At 58.7% G+C, this 23,898-nt stretch overlaps 1 protein-coding gene across 2 annotated transcripts in view; it reads left to right on the forward strand.

Annotated features, from left to right (window-relative positions):
• The window catches only part of MID2 (midline 2), a 76,587-nt gene that overhangs the window by 50,344 nt on the left and 2,345 nt on the right, over positions 1-23,898 (forward strand). For both annotated transcript variants that reach the window (XM_082004011.1, XM_082004012.1), the window contains exons 3-7: positions 5,014-5,121; positions 8,997-9,145; positions 9,647-9,774; positions 10,792-10,935; positions 15,486-15,647. In XM_082004011.1, coding sequence (XP_081860137.1) covers positions 5,014-5,121; positions 8,997-9,145; positions 9,647-9,774; positions 10,792-10,935; positions 15,486-15,647 — 691 coding nt within the window. The remainder of the gene's footprint in view (positions 1-5,013; positions 5,122-8,996; positions 9,146-9,646; positions 9,775-10,791; positions 10,936-15,485; positions 15,648-23,898) is intronic.

Consider the following 23,898-nt stretch of genomic DNA (forward strand, 5'->3'; position numbering starts at 1 on the left):
GCCGGTGCATCGTGCTGGGGAGAGGGATTTTTGGGTCCGCAGTAGGAATGGCTTTTCTCAGAGGTGTCAGTCCTGGGCTGCACCTTCCCCCAGGCAACCAGGGCAAGCGGGTTTGGAGTGACTGAGCTAAAATAGATAGCAAATGGATGTCTTGCAGGCGGAGAAGGAGCCAGAATGTCCTCACAGAGCCGTTGTGCCAGTCATCAGCACTCACTGCTCTTACAGGGCACGCTTTGACTCCAGGACCCCAGCAGGGATGGAGCAGGGGTGCATTGGGATGTGCCAGGATGATGGGGTGTCTTTCCAAACCTCTTCCTCCTCCAAATCCAGCTCCAGCACCTTGACAAACTAATCTTTGAAGAACTAAAAGCTATTTGGTATTTCTTTCTGATTCTGGAAGTTTCAGACCTCTAGGCTTTTCCTACATAGTTGAGAGTTTTCAGCTTAGTCAGTCGTTCTGCTTAAAATAACAGCTGAAATACATTTCTCAGCCGTACTAAAGATGCAGTCCTGCCCTTCGGAGGCACCTTTTCAGAGAGCACCTTGAAGTGGGAATTCGAAAATGCCTCTTGCCCCTCTTCGCTTCCCCGTGAGCCTGAATGCGGGGCACTTGGCTGTCGAGCTGGTTGCGCACGTTGCGTATAGGCAGACACGTGTGGCCCCGACGTACTCTGCCCATCGAGTCATCTTCAGCGTAAGCCCCGCGTCGGCGCCCAGGGAGCGGTGCTGCCAGCGCCCTGGGGCGCGGGGGAGGCACTGCGGAGAGGAGCGGCGCAGGTGTCCCCAAGCCGCCGCCGCCGCTCCTCGGCACCGCGCTCCCTCCCGTGCGGTGCGCGGGAGGCTGCCACCGAGGGAGGGCGAAGGGACCACATCCTGCGACAGCGATCGAAACGCGGACCGCAGAGAGCAGGTAGCGGCCCTGTGAAGAAGCCGAGTTCGTAGGACCCCAGGGTGGGCAGCAGAGATGTCCCCACCCCAGCGTCCCCACCAGGGAGGGCAGCGGGAGGTGCCGCCCTGGCACGGGGGGACGGTGGTGTGGGGGGACGGTGGCCCTCTGTGCCGTGGCAGCCGCGGGGCTGCCCTTGGCGCAAGCTGGTGCGTGTGCCCTGGGGCACGGCTGCCCTGCTACGCAGTCGACACCCTGTACGCTGTTGACCGTTTTGGGGGCGACAGCGCTGTGGGGGTGGCGCGGGGTCCTCCGCTCCGTCTCGGAGCTGGGTTCCCGCTGCCTGGGTGTGGGAGAGGAGGTTTGGCTGGGCGTGAATCACGCCGCGGGCAGAGATGGTGTTCCTCACCCCTCCGTGAGCCGCAATGCGAGCTCTTTCCAGGTTTGAGATTTACCATTTCCCCACGTGCAGAAGGGTGACGTGTATTTCCCCCCCTTATATCTAAAAGCTCTGCCCCACACCCGGCTTCCCTACAGTCGTAGCAGCCGCTGAGCCTTCGCCCCAAATGCAGCGTTTGCCTGGGAGCTGGTTCATCCTGACAGAAAGCGGTTGGGCCGGTATCGAGCTGCGCCTGAGCCAGGGCTTTTGCCAGCAGAGCTGTGCTGGTGCGAGATCCCAGCCCTGTGCTCTGCTGGCGCTTTGGCGGTGCGACCCGGGCCTGGAAACGCTCCTTTTTGCCCAGCAGGCAGCTGGGAGAGGGGCTTGGTGGCCTCTGCGGCTTCTCTGCCCTCCGTCTCCCGGAGCGTGAGCACTGGCTGAGCTGCAGGTTTCTTGCCCCGGGTAGGTTTTCAGATTTAAGGTTAATTTAACCAGGAGCCCAGGATTTCTGCTTGGCATGCCGGGCTGCAGGGAGAGCCGGGCCCTTGCTGAAGGACCCCCCCCTTCTCCTGCTGCTGTTTTTGCAGTCCTGGCACCCAGGGCTCCCTCCTGCTGGCAATAGCAAGCACCGGGGCTGCAAACACTTGCAAACAGCCCTGGTTTTGTGCTGGGAAACTCGAGTGATGGCCATGTCTGTCTGTGCTCGCGCCTCGAGGGGCGTGTGGGCTGCCAGCATCCTCTGCGACAGCCCGTGCCGCAGGGCAGCGCTGGCGCAGCGCGGGTCGCTGCAGGCTCCAGACCCCGGGCTGATGTCCCCCCTCTGCTGCCTTGCAGTGGATTTCGAAGATTAGCCGCTGTTTCTTCTCAGTGGAGTTCTCTTCGCAGACCATCAGCTGTCTCCCACTTCAGTGTTGCATAATCTGCTGGCCAGGTTTAAAAAAAGATCTTGTATGAAATGTGGTTAGCTCTGGCTTGCCTTCAGACTTCTCCGCTGTTTCACGTAGCTCTGAGAGTACAAAATGAAGAAAACCTATTTATGTCCTGTAGCACACTGTTTAAGTGATAGGGCTCAATTCCCCTTCTCCTGTTCATGCCCCCGAGGGTGCTGGTCTTCCCTGCAGACTGAGGACCGAAACCTCTGCCTGTGCTTTCTCCGCACTCTTTGCGTGCCTTCCTTTCAGCTTTAAAATAAAAGAAAAAAATGTGTATTTGAAGCCTGAACAGGGGGTCCAGCAGGGATTAATTAGCCTAAATTAAGCAGCACACAGGCAGCTTTTTTTGTAGAAACAAGCCACTGTTCCCTTCTGCCTCCTGGGGTGGGCACCGTGCTCTCCTCTGCTCGTTCGAGGGGCAGGGTGGGAGCCCCTCGAGCTGCCCCCGGCCTTGTCCCAGCCAGGGAGCAGGGCTCCGTAGCCCGGGGCGCTGAGGGTTTACGGGTCCCTTCTCCGCGGGTCAGGAGGCCGTCTTGGGCAGCATCTTCCAGAGCACAGCTCCAGAAGCGGTCGCCAGGAGCGCGACCCGAGCGGCGCAGCCCCGCGCGCTTGGCTTCCCCTGCTCGCGGCATCCCGCGAGCCGGGGCGTCTCCGGCTGCGGTGCCCAAAGGCCCGCCGGGCGGCAGGCAGCCTGCCGGGGGGGCCGAGCGTACGCCATCTCCCCGCCGTCGTGCGTCGGTAGGTGCCAAGCGGCGAAACTGCCGTCGTTGCCGGCCACCCGGAAGGCGGAGGCCGCGAGGGGACCGGGCCTGGGCTGAAAGAGGCCGGATCGTGCCCGAGGCGGTTTGCAGCAGCCGGTCAGACCTGAAGGTGAGTTTTGGGAAGCTCTGGCCTGTCTGGTTGTGTCGCCTTCAGCTCCCTGCTGGGAGCGACTTGGGTGCCCAGGTCTACACAAGGTCTCCTCGTCGCCTGGCTCAAGTCCCTCCTCCGGCGCAGCGATCCTGGAGCGCGGGCCGGGAGGAAGAGCCGCGCGGGCCGGGTTGCGTTGCTTTGCCACTGAATCGCAAATACCGGGAATGAGGTTAGGGAGGGAGGAACCGCGGCAGCAGCCTGGAAGATGGCCGTGATCATGAAGGTGCTGTTTGATGTTACGCTGCCGGGGGCCGGTCCGGCCGAAGCTGCGCCTCTTGCATTGGGAACCGCGGTTCGGAGGGGATGGTGCAGGGAGGAGATCGTGGGTTGGAGCATCACCAGGCTCCCCTCAACTTGAGCCCAGAGCAAAATCCATTAGGGGACGATGCCCCAGTTTAGGAATCGAACTGCAGGCGCAGTAAGAAATTTGCCTTGAGCTGGAGAAAGCTTAAAAGATTTATTATGGTCTGGGCACGCATCCTGCCAACCCTTTGCACTGTGAAGAGACGGGGCTCTTTGGAGCAGCAGCATCTGGTACTTTGTTATTTCGGGCTGGGGGAAGATGGCTATTTGCAAAAGGCTTTGCTCAGAGAGAAGCTCCCGAGGAGCGCTCTGTGACCGCCGGGCACTGTAAGAACTGTGCTGCGGCTGAAAATAAGGGTAGTGGAGGTGTCCTGGCACGGCGTGCCCAGCGGCTGCCCAGCTTCCCTGCCCTGCGGGCTGAAGGCTGCCTGCGAAGAGGTGCTGGAGCCCGGCCGAGGGCATCCTGCAGCCGCGGGAGGGGGAGGATTTTTCCTCCCTGGGGCCCTGCACCGCGCTGCGGAGCTCAGGACTGCAGCCCAGCACAGCAAGCGGCCGGAGTGGAGGCGGGGTGGCTACGCCAGCCCGACTTGCCCAAACTTGTTGCTGCCTTGAGGTGATTCAGCCCTTTCATTAACCCCACCAGGCACTTCCCGCTGTGCCCTTTGCAGCCGTGCAGCCCCCCGCGGGCCCTGCCTGCGCTCCCTCCCGCACGGGGCGGTTGCTTTCGGTCTCGCTGTTGCAGATGAGTTGAAGTCACGGCCACCCTTGCTCTTCCAGGCAGGGTGCTCGTTCACTTTTAAACCTCTTCTTGCTTGGTGTAGGTGCATGAGGGAGCTGTGAGTTTTGCTCAGGAGGAGAGGGCAGCGAAGCTCATTTCTTCTGCAGAGAGCCTGTGCTGCTCAAGTCGAAGCAGGTCGGCGAGGGCAGGGTAACCGCCAGCTGCCCCATAGCCGAGCGCAGGGTGGGGGTCACTTGTCAGTGCCGAGAGCAGCCCAAGCCGCGCAGCCGTGTCTGCACAGAGCACCCCAAAACGTACAGCCTGCCCCAGGAAGGGAGGTGGAGGGATCCCCGAGCGTTCCTGCGTGGGCTGGCGCTGGCTCAGTGCTCTCCGGTGGTACCCAAGCTTTGCTGGGAAGCGACGCAGCCGCGGCTGTGGGGTGCGGCACCCCGGCAGGGATGAACCAGGCTGCGCAGCAGTGGCAGCGGGGGCTCGCCGCTCCCGGGCTGCGACCTGCCCACAGCCCGTGCCCCGGGTCCTGGTGAGGGGGCAGGACCTGCGCAGGAGCACGTGCCCCACGAGCCGCCCAGCACGGCCCCGTCACCCAGCACCGACCTTGGACGGGCAGCAAGGAAGGCTTCGCACGCTTCTCCGGCCTTTTTCCTTCCTCCAGCGGGGGCAGCAGGGGATGCAGGCGAGCCAGCCCGCTTCTGTCGTGTTGCAGGGCTGTTATCTGCTGCCTTGCAGCCCCGGCAGCCAGCAGAGCCGGGGCCCGGCATGGAGGATACATGCTGCATCCCTCCTGGTCTATGCCGCGGGGCTGCCGGGCTCAGGGACGAGTGCGTCCCTCCTAACAGCGCGTGCTTTTGCTGTTCCTGGCCAGGTGAACACAGCCATGCATGAGGCCAAGCTGATGGAAGAGTGTGATGAGCTCATGGAGATCATCCGCCAGCGCAAGCAGGTCATCGCTGTGAAGATCAAGGAGACGAAGGTAAGGAGGGGCAGCTCGTGCGTCCGCGGTTCAAGGGTCCCCGCCTGCGCCCATGGCGTGGCTGCTGCAGGGTCTGCCCTTCCGCTCTGGGGATGTCCCAGCCACGCGCAGAGGGGCTGCTAGTGGTGTGCGCTGCCTTGCCCATGAAGGAGCTGCTTTGGGCAGCCGTCGGTGCACACAGCTTCGTCTCCCTGCCACCCCAAACGGTGTGCGAGTCCGGCTGCCCCTCGCTGTTGCTGTCCCCAGGGATCTTCCATTGAGGACAAGGCGCGTGCCTGACACGGCCAGAGGAGGGAAGGCGCGTTGATTAGCATGACAAATTGGTGCAGTTGCTTGGATCAGTCCAGACAGCTTCCTTGGGGTTTTTCTAACGCTGCGGCGCTAATATAATAATGTAGAATTAATATGGAAGGGCCATCCGAGCCCTGCACTGCAGATAAAGGAGAGGCTACATGCTCTGCATTGCAGCATAGCCGTAGTGAGCTGGTTTCTCACCCTTTTTTCTGAGGAGGTGTTTGAACCCTTCCTCCAGCGGCTCCAGGTGTTCTGGCTTTTCCCGGTGCTGTCCATGAGACAAGGAGAGGCTGGAGGGATCAGCCGTGGCTCTGAGCGGCGCTCATGGGAGTTTACAGTGTGCGTGCACAAGCCCTTTGCCTTTCTTACTGAGCTCGAATGCGTGTTAGGGTCCAGCTCTGCATCCGTCACCGGGCCGATCGCTAAGCTGGGGAGCACCATCTCCCCAGGTACAGATTTGGGGTTTTTTTGCAGGCAAAGGTTTGGGAGTGGGTTGTACCATGTGCGTGCGCAAGAGAACGTACCGGCATGACTCTTGGACACCCTCAGCAGGAGTGGAAGCTTTAAAATGCGTGCTTTTATCCCACCCACTTCAGGGAACATATTTTATGTAACGGTGCCTTCTGCTGGTCCATCTGTCTGTCTGCCTCTCATTTCCCACCCTCTCCCCCTAACGTCTTTTGATCATGTTGTCCAGTTTCAGTCGTACTTGGCAGGGAGCTGGGAGGCTCAAAGGTGTTATTTTCCTACAAGTTGGCAGCTGGGTAGAGGAGAGGGGTCCTGGTTAATGCCCAAAACCATCGGCAGAAGCAACACTCAGCTATTTATAAATTGCCAGGGTAGGAGCAGAAAAGCTTGTGCCCATGTAGCTGCAAACCCAGCACTGCACCAGTGGGAGATGGATGTGGGGTCGGTGGTACTGGCAGTACCAGGAAGGGGACTGGGTTTGGTTTCCAAAGTTGCCTGGAACCTGGAATAGACCTCTTCACCGGTCAAGTCAGGCTGGAGATGGAAACGTGCGGGTTTGCGGCACTGGAATGCCCCTCTGTAGCCCCCAGTGCTGCCGGCGCTGGCTGTGGGGAGACTGGGCAGGTTTCCTCTGTTGCTTTCAACACCTCTGAGCAACGATTTCCAAGTGTGAACGGGAAGCAGCCTTTCCGAGAAGCCCCAGCCGCAAACATTAGAGAGTTTAAACAGCTCCAAACGCCAAGGAAAGGAGGATGCGCCGGAGGCTGCAGCTGGTTTATAGCGCTCTGGCTGCAGCGTGAGCAATACTGCTTTCCTGCCGAATTGCCATTTGGTTTTCCATTTGCTCTGGGCTGACTTTCCTGACAAATGGCCTGACAGATGCACAGAGCAGCCTGATCATGGTGGCACAAAGCGTTGGAAAGAGTGGCAGCCCCAGGCCTGAGAAGGAAAGTCTATGGAGGCAAAAATGCCGAGGCAGCGGTTTGTCTCTAGCTGCAGTGTGGTCCTGGGAGGAACTGGCCGCTCCATCCCAAGGCTCCTTTGGTAGCTGTGAGATGAAGCTCCTCTGCCTCCGCAAGGCAGCGGGGGAGATGTGAGGACCAGAGCAGAGCAGCAGCCTGAAGTTTGCGCTTGGTCCCGGCTGGGAGCGAGGGATGCCAGGCGCGGGTGCCCGGAGCATGGCGCCGGCCACGCTCCCAGGCAATGCGCCTTTGACGGAAGGAAGCCATACCCAGCGTTGAGGTATCTTTTATTCCAGTAATCCAAAAGAAGAGCTCTTCCTGGAGGCATCAGACGTGTCTTTGGAAACCCACCAGAGATTAGATGCTGAGGAGCCCACGTGCAGCTCCAGGCTGGGCTCGCACCTTGCAGGGCTCAGGTTGTGCTCTGCCGGGGCTCGGATACCTGCCCATATGAGGCTGTGCAGCACCCCGTGGCGAGCGCGGCACCGAGGTGGCGGGGATACGTGGGAAGGACCCAGGAGGTAGCGAAAACCGTCAGGGAGGGTGCGGGAGGAGGCGCAGGAGGGAAGCTGGCAGCTGGGCTGCCCTGAAGAGCACTCTGCCACGGCGCGGATCCGGCCGGCGGCTGCCAGCACCCACATCGCCTGCTCGGGGCACTGCAGGTGCTGGTGTCACAGCCCAGCCCGGGAGGCCTCGGGCCAGGGCATCTGCTCCTCCTCCCCCCTTAGCCACAGCAGGGGCTTTGCCTGGGGTTAATGCGCAGGCTGCGGTCGCTGGGGGATGTGGCCGAGGCGAGCAGGGTCCGGGCACCCCGGCAGCTCCTGGGAGCGATCGTGGCAAGGGCAGGGGCTCTCCTGCCTCTCCCTGCCTGAGGCTGGCAGCCCCAGAGCTCGCCGAGTCCTCCCTCGAAACAAAAGTCGTCTTATTTTTCTTCCTTATTCTCCTTTTGGTAATTTTTTTCCTGACAAGTCTGGTCATAAAATGAACCATCCATCAGCCCATTAAGCCCCAGCAGGAGAATCGCTTCCTTGTGCAAATAGCCATTTTAAGCAGTGCCTGCCCGCTGTTCATGAAGATGAGCCCGTGCTCCTCCCCGCTACGTGCCGCCGGGGCACAGCCTGCTGCGGCGTGCGCTCCCCGCCACCCCCGGGGCGCGCGCCGGGCTGCCAGCCCTCCCCGTCCCCTGCCGTGCTGCGGGGGCGTTGGGCGTTGCAGAGCTCCTGACCAGCCCGAGAGGATCCCCCCCGGCCCCGGGGCTCTGGATGGACGTGTCCCTCGTTGCCGCTTGTCTGACCCCCTTGTTGGGATGTCATTCATCCAAGCCGACGTTTTCCTGGTCACTGCTAATCTTGCTGGTGCGCCGGGAAGCGAGGAGGGCACGAGAAGCAAAGGGCGGTGACCGGAGCGATCCACGCCATCGTTCAGGTGCTGATCGCTGGCTTCATTCATCCCTGTCTCATCCCGTAGGCGGCCAGCTCCCCTGCTCTTCACACGGCTTCCTCCAGCCCTCCCCAGGCACCGGCGCTGGGCTGAGGCCCGGCCCCGAGCACGGGCTGCGAGGGATCGCGGGACGCTGGCGTGGATGGAGCAGAGCCCGTTCAAGCCACGTGCCCTCTTTTTGGGTGCAGGCTGGTGCATGGGCTGGTTTTTCAGCTCCTGCTTCCCTGTGTTGTGGGTAACTCTCCCGTCCTGTCTTACGGCAGCACCTCACCTTTAATTGCAGAACGATTTGCGGCTGCAGATGTGACGTTTCCCAGCAGCTCTGCTGGGGCTGAGCCAGCGTGAGGTTTCCCTGCCCTGTGCTGAATGGCTTTGCAGGAGCGCTCCTCTCCTGGCCAAACCTACGGAGGGCCGGCACGGGGCGATGACATTGAGTTTGTGCGGGGGGAGCGGAGAGACGATGCTCCGCTCTCTTGCGTCGATCACGCGTGGGCTTAGAGCAGCGCGGCGGCTTTTCCCTGGGGCTTTCCCACCTGTGAGCAAAATTTAAGGTGGGAAGCGCACTGCTGCCTCCAGAAAGGCATTTCCATGCTGTGTCACCGCCCCTTGCTTCCCCTGCGCAGCCCCTGGCTTAGGATGGGGTTTCCTCTGCGCTTCCCAAGCTACGCGCTGGCTTCTGGGCACCTTTGCTCCCCTCTGCTCCCCTCGCAGGTGATGAAGCTGCGGAAGCTGGCCCAGCAGGTCGCGAACTGCCGGCAGTGTCTCGAGCGCTCCACGGTCCTCATCAACCAGGCGGAGCACATCCTGAAGGAGAGCGACCACGCGCGGTTCCTGCAGACAGCCAGGAACGTGGCCGAGAGGTGGGCTGGCACGCTCGGCTCGGGGCAGCGAAGGGGTGTTGCCGGGGTTGTCCCCTGGTCGCGGGCCGCCCCGTCTCCCCCCCCCCGCAGCCTTCCAGCGTGCTGCCCTCGCGTAAACGCCGGGGTCAGGGGTGTCGCCGCTTCCCGTCCCGCGCAGGACAGGAGTTGCGTGGCGGGTCCTAACCAAGCTGGACGTCTACTGTGGGAGCAAACGTTGTTCCCTGGCGGGGGAAAGTGGCAGAAATGCCAACCCGAAGGGAGCTCTGGGGGCAGTCGGGGCTGGCACCCCCCAAGGGTGGAGCCCCCCCACCTCCCTGGAGACCTGTCCCAGGCCGGGCCACCCTCCTGCGGCAGGAGCAGTGGTCAGCGGGTGCAAGCCGGCTTCCCGATGGCGCATAGCGTCACCGCGAGGCTGCTCGCGCCCTTTCGGTCCCCCACCCCGCCGCTGCTGGGCATCGCGTGCACCCTGGTGCGTGCTGATGGTCTCTTCTCTTCTTTCAGGGTCGCCATGGCAACTGCATCGTCTCAAGTTCTGATACCAGATATCAATTTTAATGACGCCTTTGAAAACTTTGCTTTGGATTTTTCCAGAGAGAAGAAGCTGCTGGAGGGGCTGGATTATCTAACCGGTGAGTGCGCAGGCACGCTCCCCGCTGCCTGTGCCCCGCCTCGCGCCCTGCCGAGCGCTGGCAGGCGTCTTTTAAAGCAAATTACGTTGCCGCTCATTCGCACTGGTAAAAAGTGCCTGGTCAGCTGTGGCAGAGCAGAGACTGTGCTGTCACCAGGATGGTGGCGTGTCGCCATCCTCCCGTGGCACTCTGCCTCTCCCGGAGGACAGGCGGAACAGAAGGCAGGTCAAAAACGACAGTCTTACAACGCGGGGAGGAGGCTGGTGCCCGTAAGGGTCCGAGAGGGCAGATTACGGGGAGGGAACAGTGAATTAACCAATTATTGTACTTCTCATGCACTGCGTGCTTTAGCATTTCCCTTTCGCTGCCCTTTTTGCAGGTCTCTTGGTGCTAAATTACGAACTGCTGTGGGCAGAGACCTTCCTGGGCCTCTCGGTGCTGCCTTGATGCCCGTAGCACAGGCTAAGCGCTGCTCTCGCCCTCGGCCGGCGCAACGCGGGGCGTCGGGAGCAGCCGTGCCGCAGCCGACTGCTGCTGGGCTGTGCCGTGTGCTGGAAGGGCAGGGGAAGGGGCGAAAGCTGCGGCGAAGTGAGGGCGTCGTCACTCGCCCGCATCCGATTTTCTTCATCATGAAGCAGATCAGCTTGCAATGAAAGATTAACAATAAACACGAGTCCGGAACAGTTACGGGACAAAATGCTTATTCCACAACTAGCGCCGAGAAATAGGTGGATTTTGAGGCGGCTTCTCAGCTTGTTTCGGGGTGGGGTGTCGGACCTGACAGGCAGCAGCAAAAACCCCTCGTTCTGGCGCTGGCCCCTGGATATTTTGTTATCGCGCTAGGGTTTAGTTAGGTGGGAAACACAATGGCAGATGAAATGAGACGGTTGTTTGTGCCGAGAGACTCTGCTCCCCACACGAGCCCGTCCCGATCCTTAAGGGAGCGAAAAAGCCCTAGGTATACTGAGAGAAGAAAGCACAAACTTACCGAAACACATTACCTGTGATCTCCCGCAGCGCCGAACCCGCCGTCGGTCCGAGAGGAGCTTTGCACGGCCTCCCACGACACGATCACCGTCCACTGGATCTCGGAGGACGAGTTCAGCGTCAGCTCCTACGAGCTGCAGTACACCATCTTCACCGGCCAAGCCAACTTCATCAGTAAGTCGCTGCGCACCGGCTCGGTTTGGGGGGACCGCGGTCCGGTTCGCCAAGAAAAAGGTTCTCGGGGAGAATCAGCGGGTTTAAAGGCTGGGAATTAGGGGAGGAAGCCAGAGCGGGATCCTCCGAGGACACCGCTCAGGGCTGTAATCAAAGCGGTGGAGGACCCCTCCCCGGGCTGGGGATCTGTAGCTGAATTGTTTTGCCTGGCACGTGGTGTCTGCAACCTCCGGCTCGGACTCCGAGCGCGATTTATATCCCCTCCGTAACAATACTGAGGTGCATCTCCAGGTAATTTTTCCTGAAAATAACTGTCGTACCTAATTACTTTTCCACCTCCACAAATCTGCTTGGCAGGAATGGGGTGCGAGGACCGAGGAGGGCCCTCGCTGGTGGGTCTGTAGTGGTACCTAATCACATAGGAAGCGCTGTGGTCCGACAGCAAGGAGCCTGCAGCTGGGGTCGCAGCATCCGCTCCTCTGGGGGAGCCTGGGCCTTACGGACTGTGTGGTGTTCAGCTTATTTTCCATGGCCTGATATCTTCTAGTGCAACAGGACAGCTTTAAAAGAGTTTTATAGGGCTGAAGCTGCCCGCAGGCTTGCCACGAGGTCAGGACAGCAACCTCTTAGATGCAAAGCTCTCCCCTGGATAGCTGGTATTTGATGGAGACTATGGTAGTTATGGGGTTTTTAATATTACAAATACTTTAGCAGCGCATTTAATAGCTGGCTCCACCGTTTGGGGAGGGAGGTAACGGGATCCCGAGACAGCCGCACAAGGGGTGGCTGGTGGTTTGCAAGGCACCCTTGGAGGCGTGGTGTGTGTTCAACCAGAGCGAGCAGGGGAAAGCGAGCGTGTGATCACGGTGACTTTGAGGGGACACACTCTGCCCCTGGGCCCGCTGCCTGCGTGCGATGGAAAACAGAAGCAGTGAAGGCAATGGAGGAAGCAGGAGCAACGAAGGGAGGAGGGGGTGGTGGGAGAGCCGTGCTGCAAATTGGGGTGAGGTGCAGCACCTCTGGCGAAGCATCATTTTGTCCCTGCCGCTCGTCCAAAGATCGGGACCTTAAAAAACAGTGTTGTCCTCCAAGGGCATCCCAGCCATGTGCGGGGGCTCCGCTGTTGCCCTGCTCATCAGCATCGTCGTTAGCTGAGGGCTGTGTGCCCGGGAGGATTCCTGCCAGCCCCTCGCAGCGCTGTGCCGGGGGCCATTCCATCTTCCTGCTTGTTTGTTGGTCAGGAAGGTTTAGTTGATAAAAAGAAAAAGCTGGCTTGCTTGTCCTCGCCATAAAGCCGAAGATGATTTGCCAGACTCAGCAGCAGTGGTTTATTCCTTTGGGTGCCCGGTGAGTCCTCGGGGTGTCAGAAATATGTACCTGTTCTGATTTCTTGTAACACTGCCTTTCGCCTAAAATTGGAGGGGGCTTGCATTCTGGAGGAAAGTTAATTTGCGGGCTGGGTTATAGGAGAGAGTCCAGGGAAACTGCTTGTTTCATACAAGAGAAAAATACGGATGTTGTAATGGGAGAACAAAAATAGAGCTTCCAGTTTGTCCGTCCTGAAGTAGTGCTTTGGAACAGCACAGCATCCCCACAGCATGGCTTTTGCAAGGAAGTTTTATTCCTGGTTTTCCTTAGTAGCACTTATCATTGTAGGAAGTGCTGACAAAATGCTTCAGAGCGGAGTTTTTGGGCCGTTGCTAGTTTATCTCACTGGTCAGGAGGACGTCAGTGCTGGAAGCGCGGTGCTTCGGCACAGGAAGGCTGTTAAGTGCACTTTAAAATATGCAGGAAGCTGCCAGAGAAAGTTACTGCTTGCAACTTTCAAAGCTGGATGACACTTGCATCCCCAGCCGTGGCCAGCAGCCTTTGCCCTCGTTTTGGAAAACAAGATGATTTATTTTCTCTTGTCAGAGGTTAGTTATGGGTGCCCGGTGCTACAGCAGCTAGATTTCCCCTGCTCAGCTCTCGTCTCCTCTCCCAGCCACAGACTGTTGTCTGCAGCATTTTGTTCTTCTCCAAAAGCCTGGGAGAGCTCAGCAACCTCTTTGGCTCCATTCTTAGGTGGCCACCAGCCTCCACCTGCCCTGCACCTGAAGAAGCCTGGACCATGCTGGTATCACCAAGTCCTTTAGGTGGGGAGGGAGCCCTGGAGGTCTCTGCACCGCCTCTGCGTGAGCCGGCCTGACTTACAGCTCGGTCAGGTTGCTCAGGGCTTCTTGAGCACTGAGCATCTCCAAGGATGTAGAGTCCCCAGCTCTCAGGGCCCTTCCTCACCCTCAGCTAGAAGAACTTTTTCTTTATCAGGATTCCCCGCTCCCCGCCACAGCTTGTGCCCTGAGGCTGTGCCGGTGCCCCTCGGGGCAGGATCTGGCTCCCACCTCTCCCCATACGCCGCTTTGGGCACGTGACTTGGACTCCAGGCCGTCGAGGGTCTTGGGTCACCTACCCACCTTTGGTGGCTGCGTGGGTTTGGCACAGGCGTTAGGAAGGTGGAGGCTGTGGAAACCGCAGGGGTGATGAACAGGAGCGACAGGCTCTGGAAGAAAGCCCAGAGGCGGACACACATCAGGAGTGTCTTCCTTGGCTGTCTTGGGTAGCTCTTCATAGAAGGAGTGAAGAAAACACCAGTTAACGTCTCAAAGGAGAAAATGAATAATATATTGCAATAACACAGTCAGGCCTGGGTGATGAGAGCGTTTGAGTCCTGGCTGAACTCGTGCACGAAGAGGCACTGGAAATAGTGCGCAGGGGCTCACCTAGCAGGAGCACGAGGAGGCTTCCCATGAAAGGAAATACCTTTCCAAAGAGCGCACAGTTGGCCAGTGGAAACCATCCCCTTCACGCTCTCTTTAAAGCCAAGAGCTCAGCAGGAGTCGGACATTTTTATGGATGACGAAAGCTGCAATAAAAATGATTTTTTTAAGCTTTGGCAAGGATAGAAGCCCTCAGTCTTCCCGGCCAACCCCTTCTTGGTTGTTTTGGGAAAGAAACCTGCTTGGGAGGCTAAATCATTCCCAGACTGTCGTCTTTCAGCCACCTTGTCCTTTCCGCTGAAGGATCCAAAGCCGGCCCTTGTCTGCAGGGAGGTGACACCTGCCAGTGCTTGGCTGAAAGCTGTGTGCTCCGATGAAAGCAGCTCTGCGTGTAGGATGCAACCGGTACCACATCTGTTTTATTTTCTACTTCAAATAACATTGCTCTGCTCCCCGAGGCCACTTCCGTGTATATTTTAAACCAAATGCAGGCTGATGATGACTGCAGCCTGCCCTTGTCCGCCAGCTGAGCGTGCCACCCGAGTTAAATAAACGCCCCAATGTAAGCCTTAAAAGAGGAGGTGCGGAGCATTTTCCAGGCTCCTGCCTTCCAGCTGTGCACATGCATGCTGGCGATAGGAGGCTAAAAACCCTCCTCCAGTCACCCTTACTTCGCAACCCGCCCCTCACAGATCGACTTGCTTTCACCTCCAGACCTGCTGGATCCGAGAAGCCTCCAACTACTGCTTCTGAGCTTCCTCCTTACTCTTCTTTCGGTTTAGAGCGGCGGTCCCGTGTTGTGATAGCTGCCCCAAAGCCAGTTCCAAGAGCCTGGAGCTGCTGTGTGCAGCACAGGGGTGCTGGGCGCTGGCTGCCAGCACTGGAGGTTGCTGCTGAAACCGCAGCGTGCTTCTCCCCCAGCGCTGGCTGCGCAGGCTGTTCCGACCCCAGCAGTGCCAGTGGCCCTAACGGCATCTGCGGCACCACGCAGGGCGTGTCTCCTTTCCCGGAGCGCTGTCTCATCCCACCTCAGCTACACCACTACATTCTCAGTACCTGCCGGACCCTGCAGCTCTGGCAGCGCAGACTGCTGCAGCATTAGGGCTTAGTGCCCCCAGGGTCTTGGGCTTTTAATTCTTTTCCGTTTCTAGGAAGAATTTACACTCCTGAATGTTTTTCAAGCATCCAGATCCCACTCGGGTCCCTGGGAGCTGTAATTTTCTTTGAACCACTTTGCAGACCAGTCTACACAGGGAGCCGAAGCACCAGCATCCCTTGGACGTGGATTATTGCTTCCCACGCCGGAGTACTGAGCGCCATGCAGGAGGAGGATTAGGGTGCCAGCACGTCCCTTCCTGCTGCCGGCTTTGCATGTTGCGGCCCCAGAGCAGCAGGGAGGTCGTCCTGCGGGAGTGAAGAAACGTGGGAGGATGATGGCAGGCATGACCTTCTCCCGGGCACCGGCAGCTGCCTGTGGCGTCCGCCCTGGCTGGGTTGAATTCCTCTTTCTCTGCACCCTTTTCCCGTCACTTCCCACGTCGGCGTCTTGCGATGCCAGCCCCTGGCCCCTGGCTTTGCCTTACCGACATCACCTTCATGTGATCGTAAAAAAGGCTCTCTAAGTTACTGGGGTTTATCATCGATGGAAATTTTCCTGCAGGTGCTCTGAACTCTCAGGCAGGCGGTACGTCAGTGTGAGGGACGTGTGGTCGGTGAGCTCTGCGTTAGCAGCACGTGCTCTGTGTGTTCTCCTTTCCTGTGAATAAATCTTGCCCCCGCTTTCCTGTACCGCAGGTCTCTACAACTCCATGGACAGCTGGATGATCGTCCCCAACATCAAGCAGAACCACTACACCGTCCACGGGCTCCAGAGCGGCACGCGCTACATCTTCCTCGTCAAGGCCATAAACCAGGCGGGCAGCCGAAACAGTGAACCCGCCAGGCTCAAGACAAACAGTACGTGCCCGGGCGCTCGCCTTGCCTTGCTGGGTGGGGGGGAAGAGCTTCCCCGGCGCTCGAGTCCAAAGGGCTACGGCTGAGCCGCTCCCTGCGAGCCCACAGTGGCTGGCAGCCTGGCGGAGACACCCAGGTTATTTCAATTATTGAACACACCCGTCTCACTCGCCATCTCGGCTCCTTCCCTGCTCAAGGGACGGTCTCCTGCTACCCCACGCAGTTCCTGGGGCCCCCATCGGCTCTCTGCTCCTGTCAGCGCCCATCCCACGGGTCCCTGGGGCAGCTGAGATTTTAAGGGATCACTAAGGCCCATCTTTCTGGTCGCTTTATGTAACTTGGCTTTTTGGGGCCCATGTGTGGAGTCGCAGGGCAATCGCGTGCTTATGCGTGGCTCTGCTCACAGAGGGTTGCAATTTTGGGGAGCCATAAGGAGACCGAGAAGTGTCCGTGTGGTAGTGGATGGGGCTTTGCAGCTGCGAGCAAAGCAGGAAAGAGGTTGCGCTTCACATCGCCCCGGGGACGGCCAGGGAGGGTTAAAGATGTTTAGGGGGAAAGTCAGAGTGAGATCCGATCAGAAATCGGAGGGCAGCAGAGCCGGACCTGCCCGGCAGGGAGGGAGCTTCTGGGTTTGCAGTGGGAGGAGGGAAGCCTTTTCCCACTGAAGGGCAGCAAACACTGCGGGCTGTGAGCGCCCGCTGCGGGGGCACATCACAGGAGAGACAGAGTGAGACATCGAGGCAGAAAATACGTCGGCTCTCCAGGCTTGTGCCCACAGCTGCCCGCTCCATGGCCGCGTCCCTCCGACGCTCGCTGAGCCGCCTCTACGCGGCCCAGCCACGCGCAGCCCTCCCTAATCCCTCCTTTCCCGACACGGCAATCGCTCCTACCTTGGCTGGGCTCTCCAGATAATTTATCGCCTCCGCCTCCTTATTTTCTTTGCGCGACTTCAAACCAAATGAAGTTAAGTAAAGGCGGTGTGTGGTGGGGCTGGAGGAAGCTGCCGAGACTCAAACTCCAATCCAATTCTGTCTTGTTTACTAAAAATATATCGCTCCTGCGGTTGCTGTTTTTAAGTAAGTTCACAGACAGCACCAAGCTGGGTGGGAGTGTTGATCTGCTGGAGGGCAGGAGGGCTCTGCAGAGGGATCTGGACAGGCTGGATCGATGGGCTGAAGTCAACTTCATGTATGAGGCTCAACAAGGCCAAGTGCAGGGTCCTGCACTTCGGCCATGACAACCCCACACAACACTACAGGCTTGGGGAGGAGCGGCTAGAGAGCAGCTAGTTACTAGAGAGTAACTAGTGGTAGGACGAGAGGAAATGGCCTCAAGTTGCGCCAGGGGAGGTTTAGATTGGGGATAGGAAAAATTTCTTCACTGAAAGGATTGTCAAGCACTGGAACAGACTGCCCAGGGAAGTGATGGATAAATACCCTGGAGGTATTTAAAAGGCGTGTGGATGTGGTGCTTAGGGACATGGCTTAGTGGTGGACTTGGCAGTGCTGGGTTAACAGTTGGACTCGATGAGCTTAAAGGTCTTTTCCGGCCTAAATGGTTCTATAATTCTGTGATTCTAAGTGCTCTGGAAGGCGCTCGCTCTGGAAAGAAGAAATGGGTGGCTTGGCAAGCCGAGAGCAATGCTGTGACAGAGCAGCGCGGAGGGGAGCGAGGGCGGGTTGCTTCAGGAGCAGCTCCCGGGGGACGGGGCTTGCTCTTTTGGTTTTTTAACTGAATGTCTGTCATCAGAGATGCCGGCACGCTGCTGAGGGCTCCTCTTCGGAGATGAGCTCAATTTAGTAAATAAGAGCCCAGTCAGGTTTTGAACTCCCCTTATTGCAGGGATGTGTCTGCAGCAGCTTCTTGCATGTTTAAAATCTCAGGCAAGCCTCACCTGAAGCGCTGCACGAATTATTATTTATGACTGTAGTTTTGCATGTACCAGGAGCTCCTTCCACTTGACTGAATGACCAAGGAGCTGATCCCGGTGCCTCCTGCTCGGGCGACGGGAGGGAGAGGCGCACGGCATTAATGGGCGTGCATCCCTCTCCGCTGCTGGTCTGGCGTTTGTCTGCAGCCCGTGAGAAGTGTTTAGATAAACTTCTGAATTTCTGAATGTTTGGTTGAGCAATATATACGTATATAATATATATCTATGTATTTTCTCTCTGTGGCCAGCCTTGGTGTACAAGGGCTCCACTGGGGTGTTCGCTGCTCATCGTCGGAGTGGCGCGGGCTGAGGGTGCCACCGCTTTGGGCTGCATCCCAGCAGGTCCTGGCTGGCCATTTCTCCTGCCTGTATTTGTCGTTATGTGGCAACAGGGTCTTGACCTTTTCAAGTGTGCGATTAGAAGATAGCACAGGCTTTTCCACTGCTGTAACCTCGGCGGCGATGTCGGCAGCTCGACGAGGAGATGGGCCAATTAGCATATTTCACAGCCCTCTTTCTGCTCCTGTAGTGGTGTTTGGAGAGACTCCTTCATCGCCAGAAGGTCAGTGTCAGGACACGTACCGATTTCCACAGCATCAGTGCTGTCAGCGCTGGCACTAAATCTGTGTTCCCAAACTGCCCCAACAGAAGAGCTTGGGAGAACAGTTTTGGTTCAGTGACAGAGAGAAATCTTCCTTTGCAGAGTCTGGGCCTGAGTAGATCTTGTTTATTAGCAGGTGTCCAAAAGTGGGTGAAAGTGCCAGAATACAGGGACGGTAAAGTGCAGGGAAGCTGGTTTTTATGGTCGTTGCCTTGACTGTGGCAGACTGGTCTTATTCTCAGTCACATTTCTGTCTCTTCCTGATTTCTGCCTCTCTTGGTGAGACCTCCTGTGTTGCACGGGGTGGCTCTCACCCGCACCCCATCTGAGACGGCGGTCTGCTCTCACCCCGAGGGGGGGTTTGCTGCCTGCGCCGCCGTCTCCGCCGTCCCTGTTAACGACAGGATCGCGTCAGTGCAGACGCTTTCCGAGGAGCCGGATGGTCCCTAAGCGAGCTGCCCAGCAGGGAGTCTGTTGGCAGATTCATGTGTTTGGATGGATTTAGTGCTTTCCTGCGACTTGACAGCTCAGCATTGCGGTCCTGCAGCTGCGCTTCCTCGAGGTGACGTCTGACGGGAGGACAGAAATCGTGCGGTCCCACTCGCTCTGCAAGGCGTCCTGTGGCCCACGGCCTCCTTCAGCCTCTGAGCGCGGGGCAGCCGGCTGAGGGCTTACGGACCAGGCTGACAGTCCAGCTGCAGGGTCACCGGTCCACCAGGCTTTGTGCATGGGTGCTTCTGCATACGAGGCGCGGGTGGCATCGTAGGTGGGACGTTGCTGCTGCGGGCGAGAGGAAGAAGAGAGAAGCAGGAAGGGCTGGCAGCGCGTTACTGTGCTCGGTTTGCTCTTCTGCTGGGCGGACCGTGGTGGACGCCTGCACGTAGGACAGAGATCGCTCCTTGAGCGCGGGAGTGCGTACCCGCCCCTGCCCTTCTCTCCGCAGCGTGCTTTCAGCCGAACGCGCCGTCTGCCCGCTCTGCGCTGCCCCGTCCCCCCGCCCTGGCAGCGGGAGGAGCGGGGCGCGCGGGAGCTGCCGTACCGCGGGGCACGGGCCGGGCCGGCGCTGCGCCGACCCCCCCGACGGAGCGGCCTTGCTGCTCCTCACCCGTTCAGCCGGATGGCGGAGGTCATCTTCCTTCTGGGGGATCTCAGTCCGGTTGTTTCTGTAGCTCTTACGTAAACCAACACTCAGCCCTGTCTTGGCTGTCCGTCTGGGTGGCTTTTTTGACACGCTGGAGCTGGCACGGTTAGCAGGACCTGCTGAGCTTCGCCATAATTGATTCCTTCCACGAAGCATCAAGAAAAGAATATCTGACAGTGTAGGCGCCCCAGTAAGAGCCCTTGTCTTGCGGACAAATTACTGCTGAGGCAGATAGAAAAATAAATATTCTTATCTGCACCCAGACGAATGAGCTTCATGTGCTCCTGCCTCTGCACCTCCTCCAGGGAGCAAGGGGCACCCAGGACACCCAGCGCCGGGGCCTCCGCTCCTGTGGGTGGGCGGCGGGAGCCCTCCAAGGGCGCAGGGCGCTGGGCAGGCGCTGGGATCCCACAGGCAGAGAGTCAGGCTGCCAGCAGCCAGCACCTCCCCTGCGCCCGCGTCATTCCCGGCGCACCTCTGCCCTGCTTAATTAACCTTGAACATTTCCCGAGCGGCAGCGCTGGCCACCCTCTCCTCCCTCTTTGCTCCCGCACACCCAGGGCCAGCCAGGATTTCCTCCTCCCTGCTCAGATGCTGCACCACTCGAGACTTCGCAGGGAAGGGAAGTGTAATTAAGCTGATAAACGCCCCGAGGGCTGCAGCTCGCTGTGTCCAGCCCGGGAGCTGGCGGTTTCCCACGGCTCTCGAGCCCCATGCAGGCGGCGCGGATGGATGAACCGGCGAAAGGCTATAGGGAATATTGCAGCAAGCTGAATTTGTGAGATAAACGTTACCTGAGTGACCAGCCCAGGAAATAGATGTTAATGAAAACTGGACAGGAGGAACCCCCGTAACTCCCAGCGCTCTGCCAGGCAGGGCTGGGGGGCTGCAGCGGTGCAGTAACCTGGGAGCAAAGGGGAGGATGATGGAGGCTTTGGGCAGGGAGCGGGTATGTGAAGGCTGCTCTGCCTGTGCTCCGTCTCGGGCAGTCGAAGCCCCCCCAGCCAAAGACATTGCAGAGCGGTGTCTGGCTTGTGGGGGGAGCCTGGCTGACACCCCGGCAGCACCAAGCAATTCTTTTCTCTTGCTTTGTCTTCCCTTGGCTGTTAAAAACGTAATGCTCTCCTCTCCCTTCACATCTGGTTTGTGGTGCCGGCAGGACAGAGGTGGAGCTGGGGCGCTGGCAGCACCCTGCAGCTGTGGGGCAGCCCCCTCGCCTGGCTGGGCTCTCCCATGGCGGCTGAGCCCCACTGCCACTACCTGCCCCGTGGCAGGGGACCTCTGCTTCGGCCAGCCATGCTGTCCTCGAGCCACGAACCCTCCAGCATCTTGCCATACCACCCTTGTCCAGCACAGCATCGTTCGGGGCGCAGGCCGCCGCAAAGGCAGAGGCTGCTGCCAGGCTCCCGCGCCGGGGATTGGAGGCAGCTGAGGTTGGGACCATTGAGCGTCTGTGAAGTCCGTGCTGCTTCCCAGTGCCAGGGTGTTATTTTGGGAAGGGGGTCAGATGGGAGCAGGCACCCAGCTGCGTCCTCTGAAACACGCTCTGTCCCAAGAAAGACCCTGCAGCCCAGCCTGTGCTTTTTAACTCCCATCTCGCCCATCACAGCACACTGTCTGCGGGGTATTACTCGAGCCCTTGGGCCAGGATGTGCCAGCACAAACCAGCGACAAGGGTTGGACTCCAGTTGTTCACACTGACCTTAGAAAGGGGTCATCTTCGTGAAAAGGGCTGTGACTGTCTCTCTCCTGACGGAGCCAAGTATTTTTATACCTCGCTTCCTCAGAGCTTGTCTCTCTGCATTACTGCCGGAAAAAGATAGCTACAGAAATATTAAAATAGCTAGAGGAAAGGAGGGGGCAGGTCACTCCCAATTTGCAGCTTTACTTTCAGGCCTCTCAACTCAATTATCTAGCAAATTGGGCTCCAAGGAAAATCAACACGAGCTACCATCAGGTATCGGAGCAGTGCGGACGGGTCCCATTATGCGGTCGCACTTGAGAGCGCTCCAGCCTTGCCGTAGCTAATGCTGCCGGCTGTTTGCAGCGGTTCCTGGCTTGGAAACCCGCTCCCCGCAGAGCGTTGGCGGGGGTTTCATCTTGCCAAGACTCGGTGGCCACAGCCAAAAATGGGAGCCTGCAGGAGGGCACAGCTCGTGCCCCCCAGCACCTTCCCCCAAGCCAGGCCAGGTACCAAAGCCTGGTTTTTAAGTTGTTTGCGGTTTTTTAAGGTGTTTTCTGCAGCTGCCATATTCGGTTCGCATTGTGCTAAAGTAGCAGAATCCCTATAGGAATCCTGTCGGGTATCTATATGCTCTTTACTGCCCTCGCATGAAAACTCACAGCGACGCAAAACACTGGAACTCAGTTTGCTTCTTAACAACATCTTGGGGTCTTGTTTGCAAAACCAGGGATAGTCTGAGGGCTTCGAGAGGGAAATTACCGAAAAATAAGGAGGTCAGATGAAGTCTGTGCTTTGGAAGCAGGTTTCGGGGGGGTGCTGGGGACACCACCCAGGTTTGGTCGAGCTTCTGCGTAACTAGTGTCCCAGTGCCAGCCCAGAGAGGAGCACGGGCAGGGCTGTCCTCCCAGCCCCGGGCCGGGGCGTGCACGGGCGCCGTGAGGAATGCTGTGAGCCCGGCCCCGAGAACGGGCCCCGCCGCAGGAGCACGTCGTGGCAGCAGATCCGTAACCGGAGCTGTGCCCAGGGCCCCGATGCGACGTCCCAGCTGCTCCGCCCTGCAGAAGGCACGCGGCCGACGCGCGCACCGCGCCGCGTTACCCGCAGAGCCAGAGCTGAACGCGGCCCCAGCGTTTTACACGTCTCTTCCCGGAGCGATGTGGGCTGGGGCAGAGCGTGGAGGATTCTTTTCTGTCCCGTGGAAAGGAGATGACTGTCGCTGCTACTCCGCAGCTGCTTGGCTCATCTGTGCTGTTGACGTGGGTTCACATGCAGCTGGTAACGTGTAGGGACTCCACTTTGCAGTTCCCTTTAAGGGAATTACAGATGGAAAAACCTCAGGGGGAAAAAAAGAACAAAACACAAATCGCCATTAAATTTGCAAAGCCGAGAGCACCAGAATTAAGTTGGATGTGCAATTTAATTTTATGCCTGCTGTTCCTGCGTTACGCAGTGCGCTCTAACGTGCGGTCCCACACCCCGTCGGGCTCCGCCCTGGTGCCCGTGGCGGGGGCTGCGGCGGAGCAGAGCGCCCGCTCGCCGGTGTGCCCGGTTGCGCTCGGTGGCGTGGAAGAGCTGGCTCCTGCCACAGCCATCCGGAGCCTTCATCAGTCACGCCATCATCAGCGCTAGTAAGGCGGACTATCGCAGAAATGTTTGGTGCCGCGTTTCCACCCCTGCTGCTGCTCTCTGTAGGAAAACCCCCTGCCCCACGCTCAGCCCCTTCCCGACAGCGCGGTCCCCGTGGGCTTGGCGGGGCTCCCTGCTGCCGCTCCCCTGGGGATGGGTGCCGTGCTCCCCGCAGCCGGGCGCGGGGATGGGGCAGCAGTTTCCCGGAGTAGCTTTCCTTTTGCAGCAGCAGCCAGAAGGGGTGGGTCACCGGCGCTCGGCACCCCCGGGGCGGCTCCCGTGCTGTACAGAGGGGTAAACCGAGGTGCAGCCGGTGCCCAAAGCCTGTGACCCTGTGGGGATGCACCAGAAGGTCCTCAGGGCTGGGCAAACTCATTTAGCCGTGCCGAAAATGTGGTGCTGTATAGAGAACAAGCCCAAAGTCTGTCCTGGACTGAGAGCAAAGAGAGTGATGGGAAAATGCTGGAGCAGGGAGGAGAGAGGCTCCCCAAACACACTGCCTTTCTCCCCTCGCCGCCCCCAAATGGAGGGCTTTGTTTCGGGTTTCCCAAAACGCAACCTTCTGGTGGCTTCTTTCCACACCTGGTCTTAAAATGACCCTAACGTTATTAAAGGAGAAAAGAAAAGCATTGAAACAAAAGGGATTACAAATCCCCCACCCCAAAAAAGGCTAAACCTGGCTGCGAAGAGCCGCTCTGGCAGGGCAGTGTGGGGTGCGGGGACTGCACGTCAGCCTGAGCATTGCTGGCCGGGCTGCCCACGAGCAGCCCAGGCAGAAGATGCACCAAATCCCCTGACCCTCCATAGCAAATAAGTCTCTGTTTGCAAGTATTTTTCTGACCCCATCCCCACTTGGGGCCCTGCACGCACGAGACCTAGACTCGGGAGCCGACGAGGGTTAGTTTTGCAGCAAGGCTGCGTGGCACCAAGAATTGGAGCCTTCCAGAGAAATCCTTAGCGCTCGCCATTGAATGTTTTGTGGAGCTGGTGGCAAAAGAGATGGTGTTTTATTGACGTGAGGGAGGGCAGATGTTCCCTGGCCTTGAAAACCTTCAGGAGGGTTTTCCAAAGCAAGCAGGACAGCCAGCATGTGTCAACTAGGAAACAGTTTGGCTTTCTGTGTGCTGGTAACATTACAAAGGAATTGCAGCTGGGTTTCAAGCCAGCATTAAGATCTGCAAAATCCATCAGACTCAATTCTGTTAATCGCGGAGGAAGCCCCGGGGCGTGCACTCGCTGGCTGGCCCTGTGCTTGTGCCTCCCTTCCAGTCG

This window comes from Phaethon aethereus (genome assembly GCF_964289735.1).
Source record: "Phaethon aethereus genome assembly, chromosome: 10".
Lineage (NCBI taxonomy): Eukaryota > Metazoa > Chordata > Aves > Phaethontiformes > Phaethontidae > Phaethon > Phaethon aethereus.